The 19,471-nt window shown below is 43.3% G+C and overlaps 1 protein-coding gene across 4 annotated transcripts in view; it reads right to left on the minus strand.

The window, feature by feature from the left end:
* Cog3 (component of oligomeric golgi complex 3) overlaps positions 1-19,471 on the minus strand; it is a 90,461-nt gene that overhangs the window by 37,145 nt on the left and 33,845 nt on the right. For 2 of the 4 annotated variants that reach the window (XM_063274434.1, XM_063274437.1), the window contains 7 exons: positions 17,833-17,953; positions 15,411-15,499; positions 15,168-15,302; positions 11,436-11,511; positions 7,500-7,627; positions 6,664-6,762; positions 1,653-5,161 (listed from right to left, as the gene is read on the minus strand). In XM_063274434.1, coding sequence (XP_063130504.1) covers positions 5,024-5,161; positions 6,664-6,762; positions 7,500-7,627; positions 11,436-11,511; positions 15,168-15,302; positions 15,411-15,499; positions 17,833-17,953 — 786 coding nt within the window. In that variant the 3' untranslated portion in view covers positions 1,653-5,023. Of the gene's footprint in view, positions 1-1,652; positions 5,162-6,663; positions 6,763-7,499; positions 7,628-11,435; positions 11,512-15,167; positions 15,303-15,410; positions 15,500-17,832; positions 17,954-19,471 lie in introns of those variants that run through there. The other 2 variants (NM_001012157.1, XM_063274435.1) reach the window with 2 other exon arrangements.

Below are 19,471 nucleotides of genomic sequence, written 5' to 3' on the forward strand. Positions count from 1 at the left end.
TTCTACCAGCCCCACCCTTTGCAGAAGGGTTCCTACTGAGGCAAGGTAGCACACACACTGGTAACACCACCTTTTATGTGAGCTGAAGCAGGAGGATGACTGCTGAGCTGAAGGCCAGTGTAGGCTACACAGCGAAACCCTGTCTCTATTAAGGACAAAAGACAAACTAGAAAATAAAAAGCACTGGGGAGGGGCCTGGGGGGGAATCAAATCCCTCTGTCCTGAAGGAGGTCTATCCTTTAATCCAGTAAGACAGGTTTGCCAAGTGGGTCCTGATCTACAGGTTGAAAACCACTTTAACTGACAGTTCCCTTTAAAAGACTGACTATCTGCTCTATTCATAAGGGACCAGCAGAGAATTTAAAGATCTGGGCTTGTTAGACCAGAGGGGAAATACAAACTTGTTTCTATTAGAATTACAGCACTACTTAACTTCAGTGAAACCATCTGTGCTGACAGTAATAGGGAAACGGACTTTTCCAATTTAAAGAGAAAAAAACCCCTTTCTTTCTAGTTTGGATCTGAACCGTCTCCCAAATGTCCGTGCGTAAGACTTGTTCTCCAGCCCATGGTGCTACTCAAAGGCAGTGCACTGTTTGTTGGAAGTGGGCCTTTGAAGGGGTTAGAACATCCACATACCCCGTGTTCCTTATCTGGGTCCCAGTCATGCAGGGGGCAGCTTTGCTATACCATTCTTCCTTTGCCACAGGCCCCAAAGCAGTGTATAATATACATTATAATGGCGAATCGGCCTGTGTTGTGCCAGACATCCCTCAGACTCCTGTTTATGTCCAGTCCCAAGGCTGTCTTGGATCAGGCTGGCCCCATCAGGTAGGGGAAGCTGAAGGCTCATGTCTGAAGAGAGAGTTCACATTCGCATCTTTTATTTGATTTCTGCTCAGTGTTGGAAGCCACAATTGGATGATGTTTCCTTTGTCCTCAGTCAGGATGATCCAATTTGTTCTAGAGATTATGAATGCCTGATCTGATGCTGCTCTGCTATTACTGGAGGTTTCTAATCTGCCTCTTGTTACCTACTGTATTTGTGCTTGCTATAGAATTAATAAACTCGCTTACTCAAAACCAAGAATGCCTATGATAGGTTATTCCCCAGACTGTAAGTCAGAGACAGTCTCCAATCAATAGATCATTTGAGAGCCGAACCAAGCCTGGAAGTTGCTTATCTTAGGTATTTGTTGCAGTAACAGAAAACTAACACCCTTTTAATTAGTCAAGCACCAAAATATCCCAAAAGCCAGAGGTGGCGGCACAGAGCTCCCAGCATTTGAGGAGCTGAAGCAGGCAAACCTGAGTGTAGGCCTGGTCTACAAAGCAGGTTCCGGGCTGTCAGGACCACCCGGGGAGGTCTGGGGGGGGGGGATCAAAAATGTCCTCCTTTCCACAATTAATATTACACAATAAAGCAAAGGAAAGCTAAGCTTAGCTGAGTGTTCTGTGTTCTGACCTCAAAATCCTGGTTACAGTAAACACCACAGCTTGTAAGATGTTATTACTGAGCAGAGCTGGATAAAGGAACTCAGAGGTACTATTTCTTAAAAATACTGATCTTGTCTACAACTTGTCCCAATAAAGTTCTCAATGAAAATATATTCATGAAAATCCACATATGTAACAAACACATGGCAACAAAGTAGGAAGCAAAGATCTTTATTTTTTTTTAAAAATTTATTTATTAAAAACAGCAATTTCTAGCTAAATAATATAAAGCATTTAAATTAATTATTTCAAAGTATGTACACTCTGTATAAGTAAACCCGTGAGACTGTACAGATTTAAACAAATATTCACTCAGCAGACAAAGTGGGTCAGTACCGCCCTCCCAGCACTTGGTAAGGTGTGTGAGTGTTTTCAGAAACAAAAAATCAAAGCACAAGAGCCCGAACAAGTCCTGCTGTGAGCGTGAGACTGCTGAGCCACAGTGTGTGCCACGGTTGCGTCCTCATTTCTTTGGAAAGGCTATCTGAACCCCAATGCACATATGATACACAGAACTGGATATCACAGTTTATCAATAAGACATGTATTTAAAATAGTACAATCTTCCAAACTCATTCACTTCATAGCAAAGAAAAATATGGCCCCTCTTACCTTTGAGTTTCCCAAAATATAGAGTAATATGCTCTACCAAGCAACAGCCACCACCAACTTAAGCTGGGCTGAGAAACGAGTGGCCTGTTGCATCGGGATGGGTCACCCACGTGCACACTGTGCAAGAGGCTGCTCCTGCCCCTCCGCCTGCATCAGGAGGTCACCTGCCCTATTTCAGAGCCCTCAGCACTGCCCCACCTCCACATGACGGTCTGAGTAACTGAACCAGTACTGAGTACTGTAATACCAGGGTCAAAGCCAATCCAATCCCAAGTTCAAAGAGGAATTTGCAGGAAAATTCAGAGTTGCTTATTGTCCTTTGACTCTTGACTGGTGTCGAATTTCAGGGCAGTGTTTGCCACACATCAGTGTTCAGATGTGGCAGGACTGGGGACACCAGAAGGCTAGTGTCTAGTACAACACAGCCACCAAAGAGTATCCACTCTCTAAGAATGACCACAGCTAAGCTCCATCCATGAGACCCACTGCCCACAGGCTGCCTCCTCTCCAGGCTGTGCCAGGCTAAAACACTTTGACAGGCAATTCCCACTCATACACTGCGCTGGGACTGTGAAGATCCCCATTGTCAGGACACACCTATCTAGTGAGGATGTAGTTCAAGGAGAGAATCTTACAGGACGCCTTGGCTTCTTATAACTGCCTCATATGAGCCCACAGAGAGATGACAGTCTGAGTCCAGAAAAAGTAAGATGGCTTCTTGGCAGGAAGCATTCTATTCCAACTCAGCCTCGACCCAGCAGGACAAACACTGCATGCATCAGGACACTAAGAGTTCTCTGAGTAACGGCATCTGTGAATTGCCCGGTGGGTGGGTAAATGCCTTGCAGTGTCCACAGGAGCGACTGACCTAGCAGCTTTCCAGTTAGCTGAGTCCCTATGAAGTGCATCACACTCTTTATGGTAGCCTACTTTATTGCACAATCTGTGTGAAGGAACATTTCACTGTGAACCAGGGCTCCCTGTCGAGTCTCTCCACTTCTGGAGACCATTTCAACAAGGCAGCTATCCCTGCTGTCAATCTTTGGCATTTTGATCTTCTGCTTCACCCAGGTTCCCTTCTGCAGGCAGCCATCCATGTTCCCAGGAGCCGTCCCACACAGGGGCCTTGGGCATCCTGCAGGCTGCAGGACCCTCAGGCCTATCCGTGGGACAGATCGCTGACACCCACAGTCCAGAGGACTACTTAGAGACTGACAGCAGGAGGTTTAGCTGAAAGGAACGGGGAGGCCTGGGTTAGTTGTACTGTGGACTTTCACCCTCAGAAATCTCTAGTTCTAAAAACATACAGGAAAAAAAGCCTGAGATGTTTACAGCCACTGGAGGTCCTGCAGGGAGCTGCACTCCACTGCCAAATCCAAGCCTCAAATCAATGACGGTGACAGCAAAGCAATAATAAAATAGTAAATAAACATGCACCACACAATCCAGGACACCCTTTTCTACCCCGTATTTTGGAAAGCACCATTGTAAGCTGAATCCTTTAAATGATGATTTTGTGTTGTTTATTTGTTTAAGGCACAGCCCAGGCTAGTCCTAAACTCAGCATCCCCCACCTCAGCTTCCTTAGTGTTGGAATTTAAATGGCATTTTTTTGTTTTGTCTTTTTGTTTCTTTTCTTTTAAGACAGAGTCTCATGTAGTTTGGGCTGGGCTCAAACCCATCCGTTAGCTGAAGGCAACCTTTATTTTCTGATCTTCCCTCTCCCAGGTGTTCAGGCTACAGACACGCACTAGACAGGTTGCAGACTTCACAGTGCACGATTCTGAACCCAAGGTCTTCTGCACTTGAGGAAAGCACTCTATCAAATGAGCTTCACTAGCCCTCAAGGGCTTTATAAATGCCCAGAGCAGGCATGCTTGGTGGGTTTTGGCTTCATAGGTGCGAATCAGACTTGTCATTGAGGCAATGTGTCAATTGGTAATGGAGGCCTAAGGAGTGGCTAAGAGGAGTGGCTAAGCAGGCCTGGAGACCTGTGGTGAATGACTGACTCCCCTTGCACACAGAATAGTTGTTCTGGTCATTAGTCTGCTCAGGTCGCCCGTCCTCTCTGACTGGGTTTCCAGGAGAAAGGAGACAAATGACCTGCCGCTCCTGCTGGGAATGCACGCCCTAAAAGCAGCTGTGGAAAGGAGCCATCCCCTCAGCCAGTCTTTAGGGAACCCCTAAAACTGACAGGAAGGGCAGCCTAGGAGGCTTCCTTCTGTATTCAGGAGTACCAAGCAGGCATCTCTCAACTTCCTCTCAAAGAAAAGGACTGGAGGGAAGCCAAGAGTGAGAAGTTAAAACAGCGAAGTCAGGAATGGGATAAAGAATGCAAAGGGGTTTCTCCCATCATTCCTACATCTTCCCTGCTACATGTTGGAGCTGCCATTTGTCTCGAATGTTCCCCCAAAGGCCCATGTGTTCAAAGCTTGTTCCCAGCCCCTCGGTTCTGAAGTTGTAGGACTTACAAGGCATGGGGCCCAGAAGGAGGCCAGCCCCTTCCTCTTCCTTCGTGGCTTATTGTCCACAACAAGGGCAGCTTAACTGCACCACATGCTTCCACCGCACTGCTCCAAATGCCCAAAAGCAATGAGGCCAGTCAACCAAGGACTGGAGCCCACAAACTGTGACAAACAGGCTTTTCTTTGCCACAGTGATGGAGGGCTGACCACACTGATTCTTATGATCAGCTACCCCACACCTATTTCCATGCACTCAACAACGACTAGAGAATAAACAGGTAGGAGGTTCGGATCCAGATTCCTAACCACTGCAGCTAGCTGAGCCTTCCTCCTCTAAGCCCTCACACCCTCCCCTACTATGACTACTACTTTCACTCAGAAGCAGGAAGTACGGGGTGAGCGTCTCCATGAGCCCCATTAGTCCACCAGCCCACATCTGGGCCACCCACTCAGACTTCCCTTAACACAGCTGAGCTTCCCTGGCACCCAGGACTGTGAGCAGTGCTACTCAGACTGCCTCTGTGTGACGTCCCAACCCTAGAGCGTTGAATAGGAATTCTCCATGTACCATGGTCCACAAGTCTGACCTGGAAACCACAAGACAGTTTATATAATTCAAAGGCAAAATTAAGGCGGTGAGATGGCTCAGTAGGTTAAAAGGTGCCTGTCCTCAAACCTGTCCACACGATGAAAGGATCAACTTGTCCAAGTTGTCCTCTAGCCTCCACATGTTGTGACACACACACTCTAAATAAGTGTAATAAAAATATTATAAAAATAAGCAAACTAAGTGGGGAAACTTGCTAACTACTAAAGTCTAATATATGTTTAGTGGTATACTCACACAGAAAATGGGTCACCTCAAATGAATTATTTTTTAAAACATTTAGTGGCCAGAGAGACTCAGTGGCTAATAACTCAGATTGCTCTTCTAGAAGACCTGAGTTCTACGCTTAGCACCCACATCAGATAGTTCACGACAACTGTAACTCCAACTTCAAGGGATCTAACACCTATGGCCTCTACAAACACTCATGCATGTGCATGGGTATGTGTGCACACATGTGCACACACACACACACACAGAGAGAGAGAGAGAGAGAGAGAGAGAGAGAGAAACCCAGACATATACAAATAATATAAATTTTTAAAAATTAAATCTAAGAAAAAAAGTTTAAGAGGATATGCTGCAACATGGGTGAGCCCTGAAAGCATGCCATGTGACAGGTAATAGGAAAGGCAACATGTGACACTGCACGATGTAATGCCCAGAATAAGAAAATCCATAAAGACTAAGGGAGACTGGGGGGGGGGGGGGGGTGCTGGAGACTCTGTTAACGGTGAGGGGTTCTTTAAGAGAGGAAAGAAAGGGTTACAGAATCAGATGCTGGGGATGGCTGCACCATCCTGTAAATACACTAAAACCCACTGACCTCCACATTAGTAGAACTTGGTGGTCTATGAACTGTGTCTCACTAAGGAAGAGCACAGTTCTCCCTCCAGCGCTCTCCCGTTACTGTAATACTCCTAAAATTTCCTACATGTGCAGTAGTCTCGTGTCCTCTCCCCCAGTCTGCACTCACACTTCACAGGCTCAACAACCTGACCCCTTCCACGATTCTCTAGGCCTAAAGACAAAAAATAAGTTACTCTCCAAACTGCCAGGCTATTCCTAAGAAAAAGTCCCTTACTGAACTGTACAATGAAATGAATGCTGACACAAACTGGGCTCTCTAATTTAGGTTTTTAAATTTAAAAAGAAGGAAAAACCAAAGGTCCAGTATTGATTCTAACTCCTACAGTAACTCACACTTGAGGCACTGTGCTTTGGCCTATGTTTAAACAGCTGACTCAGCAAGCTGAGCACTGAGACTTTCAGACAGGTCACTCATTATCAGAATGAATTACATGAGAAACTAAGAAACACTAAAACCACCCCCAAAGTTAGAGACATTGATTCAAAGTTTCAATTCTTAACCCTTTTACAGAAAACAATGTAGAACTTGTAATCTTAAACCTAGAAACACCTTTGCTTAAACAGACTTTCTGCTGAGGTAAACTGAACAAGGGCCCAGGGGTATGAGGATACCTGTTCCACAGAAGGACAAGCAATAATCTGGATATCTTCAGGACTGAACTCTTCCTTTAGCAGAGCATGGAACTTCTGGAAGACTTGCTGAATGTTATTCTTAGAAAGGAGGAGAGATCATATCAGACAACCCAGGGATGTATGCACACGCTATAAACAAGAAATACTAAGAGTGTTAAATCATCATGAGTCTTGCCAAAATAAGTAGAGGAAATATATTTTTATGAGATTACCAAAGACATATAATTTGTACTTTAATATCTTACATGCTAGCACAACCTGATGAAGACTTATCGGATAATTCCTGGAAACATTAAACTCTCATATATCTTATCCCCTCCCCCTGAGAGTAATAAGTCTTCAGCAATTTCTTACACAAAAGATAATAAAGTTTCAAGACACATAAAATGCACTTTAAAAAAAAAAAATCAACCATGCCTTGGGTAAAGCCGTGAACTCAACACGAACTGGAAGTTATGAGTCTTAAATCTGCTCTGACACGTAATCCCTTGGTGGCTGTTGCAAGCCATTTATTTCCTCTACTCACTGGTAAAACGGGGCATAAATTCTGAAATGCTGCTCTCCCAAGGGTTGGGCCACAGTGCAATGTGCAGATCTACTTTTTGACTTATTTATTAATTTCTACTTTCAAAATGAACAAAAATATTACGACAACATGGACAAGGAATACGATATAACCAGATGGGTCAGGCTGAGGCCTCTAAGATCACAGACAGTATCCACATCGCTAACACTCTGCAATGTCTATAGGCGAGAACTCCATGGTAAGAAAAGCACACTTTAGGTCACCAGACAGCAAACTCCCATCCACTCACCCTGACAGGCTTAAACAAGATGAACTCCGTGTCCTTATTGGACAAGTACAGAGACATGCTTCTCAATGTCTGCGGCAGCTTCGTTTTTATTGTCTTGTAAGCAGTGGCCACAAGGTCGTTGACCTTCGCTGCAAAGAAATAACCCTTGTTAGTGTCACAAAAAGGAGGCGGGGGAGAAAAATTGCCATTTTAAATCAGTGGGGAATACTGAAAAATAGCAGCAGCAACAACAACAACAAAAACCTCACAGAATCTCATCCCTATATCTTATCTAGAAAGTTTGATCATGTGCCCCATAAACATTCATTAAGTATATGCTACACACAAACTCTAAGCCACAGGGCTAATGTGGCCAAAATTCCCCTAGCAAGATTCAGGATGTTCATTCAGAGGGCTGTAATTTGTGCCTCTGGAATGTGGAAATAAAAAAAATAAGGTTTAAAAACTTCTTAAGGTATTTTTAGAGAAGCAGTAGGAGTTAATTAATAAGAACCAAGCCTCTGGATGTGCAGAACTAACTCCCAGGCATGTCTCTCTGACCAGTTAGACTTTCATCTATCCCTGTTGAAGCAGAACTATACATCCATTTATTACATTCTTATACTTCCTTACCAGACAGAAAATAAATCCCAGGTGTTTTTAATAAAAATATCTACACCCCAAGTATAGCACCTGAAGGGGCTATATAGAGTAAGTGTAGTCAGTCATCTGAATGAAATAAACAAGAGGAAATTACCTAGGTAGCCGCATAATTTCTACAATGTTCAGCCTCACTCAAAAGTCAAAACAAATAAACCAGTGAAACACTGGCAAAAGGATGCAGAGCTCCACGTTTGAGAAGGTGTAGAGAAAGAGGTAAACAGCCTTCTGTATCCTTTGGTTCAAATAAAAGGTATTTAAAGGAAAAAAAAAAAAAAAGACAACAGGCCAGGCATGGACTTGCAATCCCAGAAATGCAGAGGATGGGTTTGAAACCAGCCTGGGTGGTTTGTCTCAAAATCAAATCAAATGGAACTCCACAGGTACTGAGGGATAGTCTATCTTCTTCAGGTGTTCATGGGATATAAAATGGTTCAACCTGAAGGCATGTTAGACAATATCCTGAAAGACTGAAAATAAACCCTTCACTTAACTACTGAAGGTTATGCCATGTAAATATCAACAAAATACACACATGTATATAAATCATTTACTTAAGAGTTTATGGAAAACCAAAGTGAAACAGTAAGTGTATTCATTAATAACCTAGGTGAGAGACTCATGGTGTGGTGAAGTGTGTGTACACACTGAACAGCTGGGCACACGTGTCAGAGCCACACAACACCCAGGTGCCGACAATGGGGATGGTACAATCTCATCTGAATAATCAAGTCCATGTGTGTTGGTGCACATATAAAACTGTTGGGGACAGATGCTACAAGCATGGCTATCTTCAAGGAGACTAGTTTGCAGGTGCAGAACAGTAAGTTTTTCCCACGGGTCAATCCACCTTACATAAAAAAGTTTAGCTGATAGAAGTCTGGACAAAAAAACACAGTAGGAAAGCACCAGTGCTCTCAGGAACTACTCACTTTTCATTAAATAAATGGAGGCTCCTTCCAGGTGCTTCATCCCTGAGTTCTGGTTCCATCGTTACTAACATACTTTAGGGGTCACTAAATCAAACTTGGAGGCTCCCAGTAACCACCAAGTGGGCACTCAGGCTAGTGAGGACAGTACCCATCAATTCTTAGAAGAATTTCCAACCTTAAGTTAACAAAATGCCATCTTAATCTGTAACTCATTCTGTTGGGGTGTGGTTATCATGACATAATCTCCCCAGAACCGGAGTTGAGGGGAGAGGGCCCAACAATTTCTAGACTGCTGTCCTTGATCCACCACAAGAGGCCCATAAATCTCTCTGACAGTCCAGGAAGGCCTTTACTCATTATAGACCATGAAAAACCAACTCCACACTTGCAAGGTGGCCAAAGGAGAAGAAGATATATTTACAAGATAGTGAAGAACCCCCCCCCAAAAAAAAGTTAAATGACAAAACAGAGTGTCCCCCTCCATTTTGTCCTTTTATTTAAGTACAACTGAAGCCCAGGATACCTCAACACAGAACTGTTAGGACCCAGTCTTGCAAAAACTCACAGGTCCTACCTCAAGAGAAAGGATCTTTCCAGAAGGGAAAGAACAACAGTCAGGTGTGCATCAAGTAGGCTTAGTTGTACTAACATGCAGTGCCTGTTTGCCAGTGTTTTCTATTTTAAGAAAGATGCAAAGTTCCACTTACATAAACATTCAGAATGCAAACCAGCTCCTACTTCCAAATGAGCACTGATGGAGTCTAAACCTTAAGTCACAGGCTCAAACCAGTTCAACATCAAGAGATTGTCTCCAAGAGCCATGCTGGCTAGGGACTGCGGAGTGTCCTGACTGTAAGACCCATAGTCACCACAAATGGTGGCCTGTTGTTAGAATGACACACTGGACAATATGCTATTCTAGTGTGCTTTGTTTTTAAAAGATGCCACAGACGTCAGTCTCAGATACGAGAAATGTTTGAAATCATGGAGAAAGTGAAAGACTTGCGTCTATCGCCTCCTTCCAAAAACAACTGCTGTCTGTTCTGTATTCATACATCTTCCCGAGAGACAGCACTATCTACTTCTTAGTTCAACTTCAGTTAACCCAAGGCATTTATGACTGAAAATTCTGGAGTCAGGACAGCTTCAATGAAAAATTATATATGGTGTTAAAAACTGACCTGTGAAGAATTGTAAAATGAAATGTACTTCTTATTTTCCTACCTGCAAACTAGTCTATCTCTCAAAGATGCCTTATGACTTCTTCGCCAAACTGTAGATAACGTGCTGTGTGGACTTTACAAGTTACCTGTGTAAGAGCCTATCATCCCTTTATTCAAAGAAAACATGGACCTAACAGAAAACGGCTTTCTTGCACCACGGAAAACCAGCGGTGTTATAAAGCTGATTCCAGATTAGCTGTCTGTAGTTGCCAAACTTCATGGACAAGAAGCAGAGGCCTTCTTGGATCTCTCACGAAGAGCAAGAAGCAGGTCTCCCACTCAGAAACAGCTTCTCCACGACTAAGACCCTGCTCCTTCATCACTGTCTCAGTGTCTAAATGTGGGTCATAGTAGCAATGTAACAAAATTTATTCTGGTTAATGGTGACTGAAAATGCCATTTAAAAAACTGTAATGGGGGGAGGGTTGGGAGGGGAACACCCATAAGGAAGGGGAGGGGGGAGGGGGATGTTTGCCCGGAAACTGGGAAAGGGAATAACACTTGAAATGTATATAAGAAATACTCAAGTTAATAAAAAAAAATAAAAATTAAAAAAAAAATGTGCCAAAAATAACCCAAAGGGGTGGGATTCTAAATGTCTAAAACCTAACACTGCAGAAAGCCCACCTGCTGGAAAGAAACAAAAAAGCCTTTCGAATAGGAAACGTAAGTATGGAGAGTGACTGGGAGATCTCAAGAGGATGTGAGAGGCAGGCAGTGGTGCTGCCTGCCAAACCCAACCACAGACTCCTTCATTCTGACACCATTCCTTCATGTGCTGAAAGTAAGTGCGTGCCTTCCGCCATTCTGAGCTATGCAGCCGTGTTCCCATTAAAGCCCAAAGTCAAGGAAGAGCAGGTACACAGAAGTCTGCAGTGGCAAAGCACTGAAATGTAAGCCATGTTTTATTTGTGACTGAGTAAACTTCCAAAAGTTCCCCTGTCTTAGAGTGAATGCTTGTCAGATGGAGGCAGTGTTGACCAAGTAAGGCCCATCAGCCCCAAGCTGAACCCTGCTTTAACCCAGACCTGGTAACCCAAAGCAAGCAGGAAACCAAGCCCCAGACGTCACAGAAAAGGCTACAGAGACATAGCCTAATGACATCCTTAAAAGGGAGCTCCAAGAGAGTAAAATCCCAATACCTGGTTGTGCCCAAGGCTGCTGTGAGAGGGTGTACTTGGGGCCTCCCTGACTGGCCATGGTTTTTAATGCTGATACCTAGTAGAGGAGACAAAAGCAGAGGTTTCGTTTTACCAACAGCAAATAGACATAGACTGCTCTCAAGACACATGGTATTAAATAAGGCGCACTGGAAACCAGGCACAATACCAGCAAAGCTGCATCTACTCTCACAAGCTTTCACAGCTAGACATTTTTTTTAAACAAAATTTCTTTTGTGAGTTCAAGATATGTGTTATTCTGGGGAGAAAAACAAACGAAAACAAAACAGCCTTATTGGGCGTTCGTCCTGAGTGAGACCTTTCAGGAAAAGAGTCTCTGAAAAAAGTTCACCAAAAATATACAAATTTAAAAAGAGGTCACTCCCAAAAAGACTGAATTAACACTGAGTTATTATCATTAGAAAGTGTCCTTCACAACTGCACAGACACTCCTCACATGGAGATTTTCCCCTCTTTATTAACTACATCACAGGCATAGGAAATGTCATCAAAACTGAAGTTTTTAATCTAAATGGCTAGGCTGACATAGTAACTGCAGCTTCTGGAGACAGGACGCCCTCTTCTGGGCTCACAGAAAGGCACACAATAGGCATATGTTCACGCAGACATGAGCACACTGGCCCACAGACACGCAAACACCACACACACACACACACACACACACACGCACACACACTCTCTCTCTCTCACACACACTCTCTCTCTCTCTCTCACACACACACACACACACACACACACACACAGAGAGAGAGAGAGAGAGAGAGAGAGAGAGAGAGAGAGAGAGAGAGAGAGAGAGAGAGAGAAATCCAGTTGGATATGGTAGACTACTGCAGAGTCAGCATCTGGGAAGCTGAGGAATAAAGCACTAGAGTTTGAGGCAAGCCTGGGCTATAGAGCCCCTATCTCAACAAACAACAAGAACAACAACAAACAGACAAGTAGGGTTTTCAAGTATCATTACAAGGCACACTTGGCCAACCCTGTCATATACACAGACGCGGAAGTCCCTTTTGTGTTCTTCATCCTGTTGCAGCAGCATAGAGAATAAACAAATACGTCAACCTGGCTGTCTAGGTAAAAACTTGATGGGAGTGAGCACAAACTACTTTTTAATGGAAATACACGGGCGAGTGTCCAAGCTACTATAAAAACCAAAGCATCAACGCCAGCCTCCCCACAGGGGTACATTTAGACAACAGCCAGGCAGGGCCGCGTGAGGATGGTAACCGAGGTTACTTCCCTCCTCTCTAGCTCGCCCTGCTCAAGTTTCTTTCCATCCAGAACCAGTCTAGACCTCTGCTCACGCTGACCGCCGCACACCCATCTCTACCTCCTCCACTCAACTTCTTCTATGTCTTCATTTTCAGAAGCACCTTTTAAAAGTAAATTACATATGGCTGAATGTGGTAGGTAGCACACACTTTTTAATCCTAGTACTCGGGGCAGAAACAGGTAGATTCTGTGAGTTCCAGGTCAGCCAGGGTTACACAGTGAAACCCTGTCTTAAACACACAAAAAAGGGGAGATACAAGCTGGACATGGTGCATGCTTTTAACCCAGCACTTAGAAGACAAAGGCAGGCAGATCTCTGTGAGTTCAAGGCTAGCCCAGTCTACTGTCTTGTCTCATCTCAGAGGAAAAAAAACAAAAAACAAAAAACAAAAAACAGGAACACAATGTTTATTAACTTTTTTCTAATAGCTACATTTTTAACCTTCTTCTAGCCCTAAGAGTTTTATTTTAATAATAACCACTGCCTGCTACTCCATGGATTGTTCAAGGATCTCACTAATTCCCTAGTAACATAACGTGCTTTTTAAAAAAAAAGAAAGAAAAGAAAAACAGCAGCATCATGCTATTTAGTGCAGGCTGAACTGGAACTCACTCTGTGGCCCTGGGTGACACTGAATTCACAGTCTTCTCATATTGGTCACTGTTCTATTGTTGTGAAGAGAAACCATGACCAAGGCAACTCTTATAAAAGAAAGCATTTATTTGGGAACTGGCTTACAGTTTCAGAGGACTAGTCCGTTATCATCATGGCAGCAGGCATGACACGGTGCTGGAGGAGTAGCTAAGAGCTACATCCTGATGCACAGGCAAAGAATGAGACACTGGACTTGTGAGCTTTTAAAACTTCAAAGCCCAACCCCAATGACACACTTTCTTCAACAAGGCCACACCTACCCAACAAGATCACACTTCCTAATCCTTCTAATATTTCAAATAGCATCACTAAACATTTAATTATATGAGCTTCCAGGGGCCATTCCTTATTCAAGCCACAGAATTCTCCCTCAACGTGTGCCACCATGCCTGGGCAAGTTGCTTAAAAAACAAAAGACTTCTACAGTCACCCTGTCTGTCTACTATCTGCATAATTTACTTCTCTTTAAGTCAAATCAAAGATCGTTTCCTCAGAAGTTTTCCTAGATCAGAGGGAAGGTTTCCTAACAAGGAAGGCCAGAGACAGAAGGAATGAGCGTTCCTCAACTAGCCCCTCTCTTTCAGACCTGGAGACCAGTGCAGACCCACGCTCTCCCTGTCTCCCTACTCTAAGCACTTGAACTTTGATGTAGTTTCTATTTAGATCCCTCCCAGGTTAGAATTCCTTGAATGCAAGAATTCAATCTACAAGGTCAAATTCTATTATATGCACTACATCAAAAAAAAAATTTATAGTTACCAAGAAAACTAGCAACACTTCAGAGGGAAGGATAAACATAAACTTGCAAAATTTTATCAAGAAAAGATTTACACATAAGTTTGTAGCATGGGCAGGCTCCACCAGAAGGGAATAGCATAGCTCAGCCACAGCCTAAAATATGCTTCCTTCAAAACACCCCGATTTACACTCTGCTAAAGCAAAATCTTTAGTTCAGTTTTGTCTTCTTTTACTACAGCTCTTCTGAGGAGCTTTGTAACCACAAAATCCTCACACAGTGTCTTATGTAGTCCTTACAACAGTCCTGGCTAGGACAGATGAATGCTCTACCTCTCAACAAAGATGTTCAAAAAGGAGGCTAGAAGACACTGACTCGCTGGTGATTTCAGCTGGGATATGCAGACAAGGGCAGGCCTAGCTCGCCCAACTCCAAGTACTGTTTTACACCTACTACAGGTCAAAGGCCAAAGGCCTATTTAATAGCTTCATGCAACATGTATACTGTGGTATTCTAGAACAAGAAAACTGTACTGTAGTTCTTAAAGCCTTAGAGAAGACAATCTGAGCCGAATGTCCTCATATCCACCTGTATATCAACAGTTACCACAGTATATGTGCTCCTTGGAGAGAATGGCAGGTGGGGCAGAAATTCAAGATCATCCTTGGCTACTCCAGAAGTTCAATGACAGACAGCGTGACACTGGAGACCTGTCTCAAAAAACTAGAAATAAGAAGAAACTGGGACTGCTGCCACACAGGCCCCAAACAGGAGCTGATTTCAGCAAACTCAGCGTCCAGCCACCACAGGGAGGACTTATAATGTAGACAGCAGAAAACACCACGCAGGGCTCAGCTGGGACCAGCGGGGCGGTATCAGTTCTTCAAAACAGCACACTGCTGAGCTTACACCTGAGCTGCAAACCAGCCCTGGGACAGGGAAACTTTCCCAGACAGACACAGTAAGAGCCAATCTCACTCTCTGCCCACTATGCTAAGAAAGAGAGAGAAGGGCTCTAGAAGGTCTGCACCTTTGTCATGAACTCCTCCAGTGGCTCTACAAATAGCCTGGTCTGTTGCTGAATGAACTGCTCACAGGCTGACTTCAGGTGCCGATCCACGTCCTTCTTAGAGTCAAGATAATGCTCTCTGATCTCAGGAGTTCCCTGAAAAAGATACAACAATTTCCTTCTGTTTGCGTGTGCCTAGAAATTACCAGACATGTAAAGAATACCACTTAGCTCCCACCACCAATGAAACAGAGTCCTTCTCACCTCCAACAAGAACTCTATCAAGGCATTGTTGCTATTCAGCCTAAAAAATCTCGGAACAGTCATAGGGTTCAGGATTTTAAATGCTGCATCTGTGAAACAAAATTACTCATCCAGTGAACAGGTACAGGTTCAACAGAGAAGCCCTGTGCAACACTAGTTCTCAACTGCTGCCACCCAGGGAGCATCCATCCACACCTGGTCCCTCCGGGAAGGGCTAAGTGAGCTGAGCTCAGTAAGCACATGCCACACAGCCATCTGCAGAGCCACAGCTACAAAGTTACTATTGATCACAATGATCCATTTACCCTTTTAAAAAATGGGATAATATCCAAAGTCTCACTGTTTCCCCTTTAGATGCTAAGAGATTTCTTTTAAATGCACATACTTACCCAGCTTCTTTATGATCTTGGCTGGCACAGAAATTTATTCGCTTGAATGGCAGTGAATAAAGAAATGTGTCAGCCAAGAAGAAAACACCAAGAGGACATATTTACCCCTTAACCTCCAGACTAACCAGAATCTCTGCAAGTACTAAGGTCTCATTGATGTTCAAATGCAATAAGATATAACATTAGTCATGAGAGGTTAGAGACTTAAGAGTGAAGACAGAAAGTATTATCAAGTGACAGTTTTTAAATGACCATGGCTTTGCTTTACCACACTGGAAAAACAAAGCATGCACTGCTCCCAGCCCTGTTCTATCCCCCAGTCGTAAGTACTGCCTTGCACTGGGTCTGAATGAAAAGGAATCTCTATCAGATTTAGTACTCAGGAGAAACTCTTTGCAGAGAACAGAACCGAGTCACCATGTGGCAAGAGCATGACCATCATACTATATGGTAGGAAGAATCCCTGCCAAAATCTTAGTCCACTTCATTTTCTTGAGTTCTTTCTGCAGACTTAGAGCAGAACCAAGTGGCAGCAGCATCCAGATTAGAAAGAGATGAGAGTTAAGAACCATGCAGCATCCTATCACCCTATCAGCAGCCTCAAGCGCCACGTGGTTAAAAGCACCATTCTCACACCTCACACCAAAAGGAGGGAATCAACCAAGGAGCTGGGGACAGAAGCTCCTTGAGCAAACATGTTTTTTTAAAACATTGGGCATTCTTTAAAAGCAAAGCCCAGAAAACCTGGATGCTATTTAAAAATAAAAATGACAAATTATATGACAAATACCACGGGCTTTACAAAATGAAAAGGCATTTGCTGTAGCTGTCACATGACAGCACAGGGACAAACATGGGGCCCACTGCTTTGATGTGGCTCATGAGGAGGCCAGCCTGGAACTCAGCTGAGCTAAATCAAATCCTCTCTTTCAGAGAAGCAGTGTCAGGGGAGCGAGAAGCTGCTACCTTTGGGATTCTTTAGCTGGCATTTCTGAATCACAGAAAATTATGAGTCACTATTCCTTCAGTTAGCTCAAGATTAAGAGTGAAGTTAACTCATTACACAAACAAATGCTTAAGGTATAAGAGCTTAAATCTCTGGAAATCACTGAGAAAAAATCAGAGCTCACAAAAAAACTGTAAAAAAAAAACTTGTGATATTTATGGTGTGTCCTTAATTTACAGTCAAGAGCTTGACTTGTATGTATTTTCATCTCTTCAAAATCTGTTAACTCTGCCTGAGTCTAGTGGCACAAGACCTTTATCCTAACACTCAGGAAGCGGAGCAAGGTGGACCTCTGTGAGTTCAAGGCCAGCCTAGTCTACAGAGTGAGCTCCAGGACAGTCAGGGCTACACACAGAAACCGTCTAGAACCACGCCCCCCAAAATATCTGTAAGTTCAATAACAATAATTAAGACAAATGAATCGTCTTTCCCAAGATGAATCAGAATTGACATATGTCACACAACCTTACTTAACAGTAACCATCCCCAACTTGATGTTACCTTAAGCACAGTAACACACCATTGTGCTCATTTTCACTCTTAATGATCTTAGAAACCAAGGAAGGTAACACGATGTCACTGTGCTCCTTTTACACAGGAGAAAGAGGGGCTATTGAAGTTAACCACTCCTCAGTTCAAGTTTACACAAGAGCCAGAAATAAAACCTGGCTCTCAGGCACTCAGGTAAACCCCAACTTGATGACACTTGCTATTTATTTTATAGGAATTTATTATAGTCATTCTCATCTTATAATTGCTTATAATGGTAGTATGTGGAAGGGCCCAGGAGAGTTAAACTATATTACATATGGAAATGTTCAGATATAGCTCCTTTAATAAAGAAAATACAACACATTAGAAGTACTTAGGATACTGACAGCTTAGTTTAGTATGAATAAGTAACATACTTAGCAAGCAAAGCATGCAAAAGAAATTGCAGATGAACATAAAATAAACCTGTAGCCTGTGCTGACACATCTGGACAGGTCAAACACACCCAACTGTGCCAGCCAGGACAACATAGTACCTCGAGTTTTCTTGAGGTCCAGGGAAATTTCCTTAATGGTGAATTCAGTGTGAAATGGAGCAATTTGTTCTCGAAGAATCAAAAGGTGCTTAATTAAGAAAAGTTGTCCATCAATCTGAGTCTAAATTATAAGAAAAAAGAAATGGATATTATCACAGATTAAACCAAAATAGGAACATATAAAAGGCACTATCATTCAACATTAAATCTATGCAAATTTGCGGCCTCAAGGTGACAATTCTCTGCAGTACAATGAACTCTCTCCACCGTGACCCATGTCAAAGTTCTCTGGAAAATCTTGCTAAGACTTTGAACATTATCACTTGTTCTACTTAAGGGGAATCCAAGAGAGCTAACCACACAAAAGCTAGGAAGAGAAGACTTTCAATTTGGCCAGAGGTTTAAAAAAATAAAAATGTTGCAACCTAAGAGGCACACTGAGCAGCACAGAGACGCTCAAAGGACGAGCCTGAACTGGCTCACTCACAGCCTTTTCGCTTCTCATAGAAGGACATCCTTCCCTATTTGGCCCACATGGTTTTGATATCCAAAATATTAGACACAGTACAAAAGGAGCCTCCAAGTGTGAAATGGCCCGGCACCCCATCCTGGAGCACCTGACACCCACCGAGTGCTGGCTGCCCTGTACAAGCCCTCTGCTAACTCAGGACTGTCCTCAAGAGCCCTGGGACTGAATGAAGTGGGGCTCTCAGAGCTCTGACCTGACCAAGTCAGAATAATAATTATAGTCCTTGTGATAAAAGTTTGTGTTCCTCAAGGCCGAATTTTATGTTGAAAACATTTCTAATGAAGTTTGCATATTAAGTTAGGAAAACATCAAGTTACCCTTCATAAACGGAAGAGGACTCCTAAGCAGTGACTGCTCTCAGTCTCTCCACCAACTCCTAAGAAGCGCAACCACGTGAGACAGCCATGGGTACGGGCGGCTCACCTGGCTGGTGGGACACAGCAGCACACCAACGAGAAACGCTGCGCACTCTAAACACTTGTTCTAGCTGCAACTGAGTCACGTAGACTTCATTAAAATCGCTGTCACTTAAGAAAATAGTACTATCTAATTTACTACACAGTGGGTGCTCAATTTATGTATGTGATAATTTACCTTTTAAAAACTAAAAACACTCCTCAGTTGAAAGGCAAAAATGACAGATCTCAGCCACAAAAACAAATGTGCTAACGATGCTTACCAAGCTGAAGGTTTCCAGACATTAACACTCAGAGCATGTGGGAGACAGAATTACATAAGGGACAGTGGAGAGCAAGTACAGCAGGCTCAGGGGCTTAAAGGAGATAGTGGTATAAGAGGCCACAGTGCATGACTGAATCTTCGGTTAAGTCAGCCTTTCCTCCCAATGAGCTGAGAAACATCTTCCTGTACAAAGCCCACGGATAATAAATCTGTAGGATCAGGGCAGAGCTCAGCCAGCCCCCATGTGCTCCATGGCATTTCTACTACATAAAGCCATAGTCTGTATCTTATTTCTGTTATCCTTTACACGTCCGTATACAGTGAAGTGATGATTACTAATTGTTTCACATCTCTACATTTAGCAGCTGTGTAATATTCCATATACATAACATGTTCCAGTTTAGTTAACCATCTCCACCAGGGACTTTG

The sequence above is a fragment of the Rattus norvegicus genome, chromosome 15 (genome assembly GCF_036323735.1).
Source record: "Rattus norvegicus strain BN/NHsdMcwi chromosome 15, GRCr8, whole genome shotgun sequence".
Classification (NCBI taxonomy): Eukaryota; Metazoa; Chordata; class Mammalia; order Rodentia; family Muridae; genus Rattus; species Rattus norvegicus.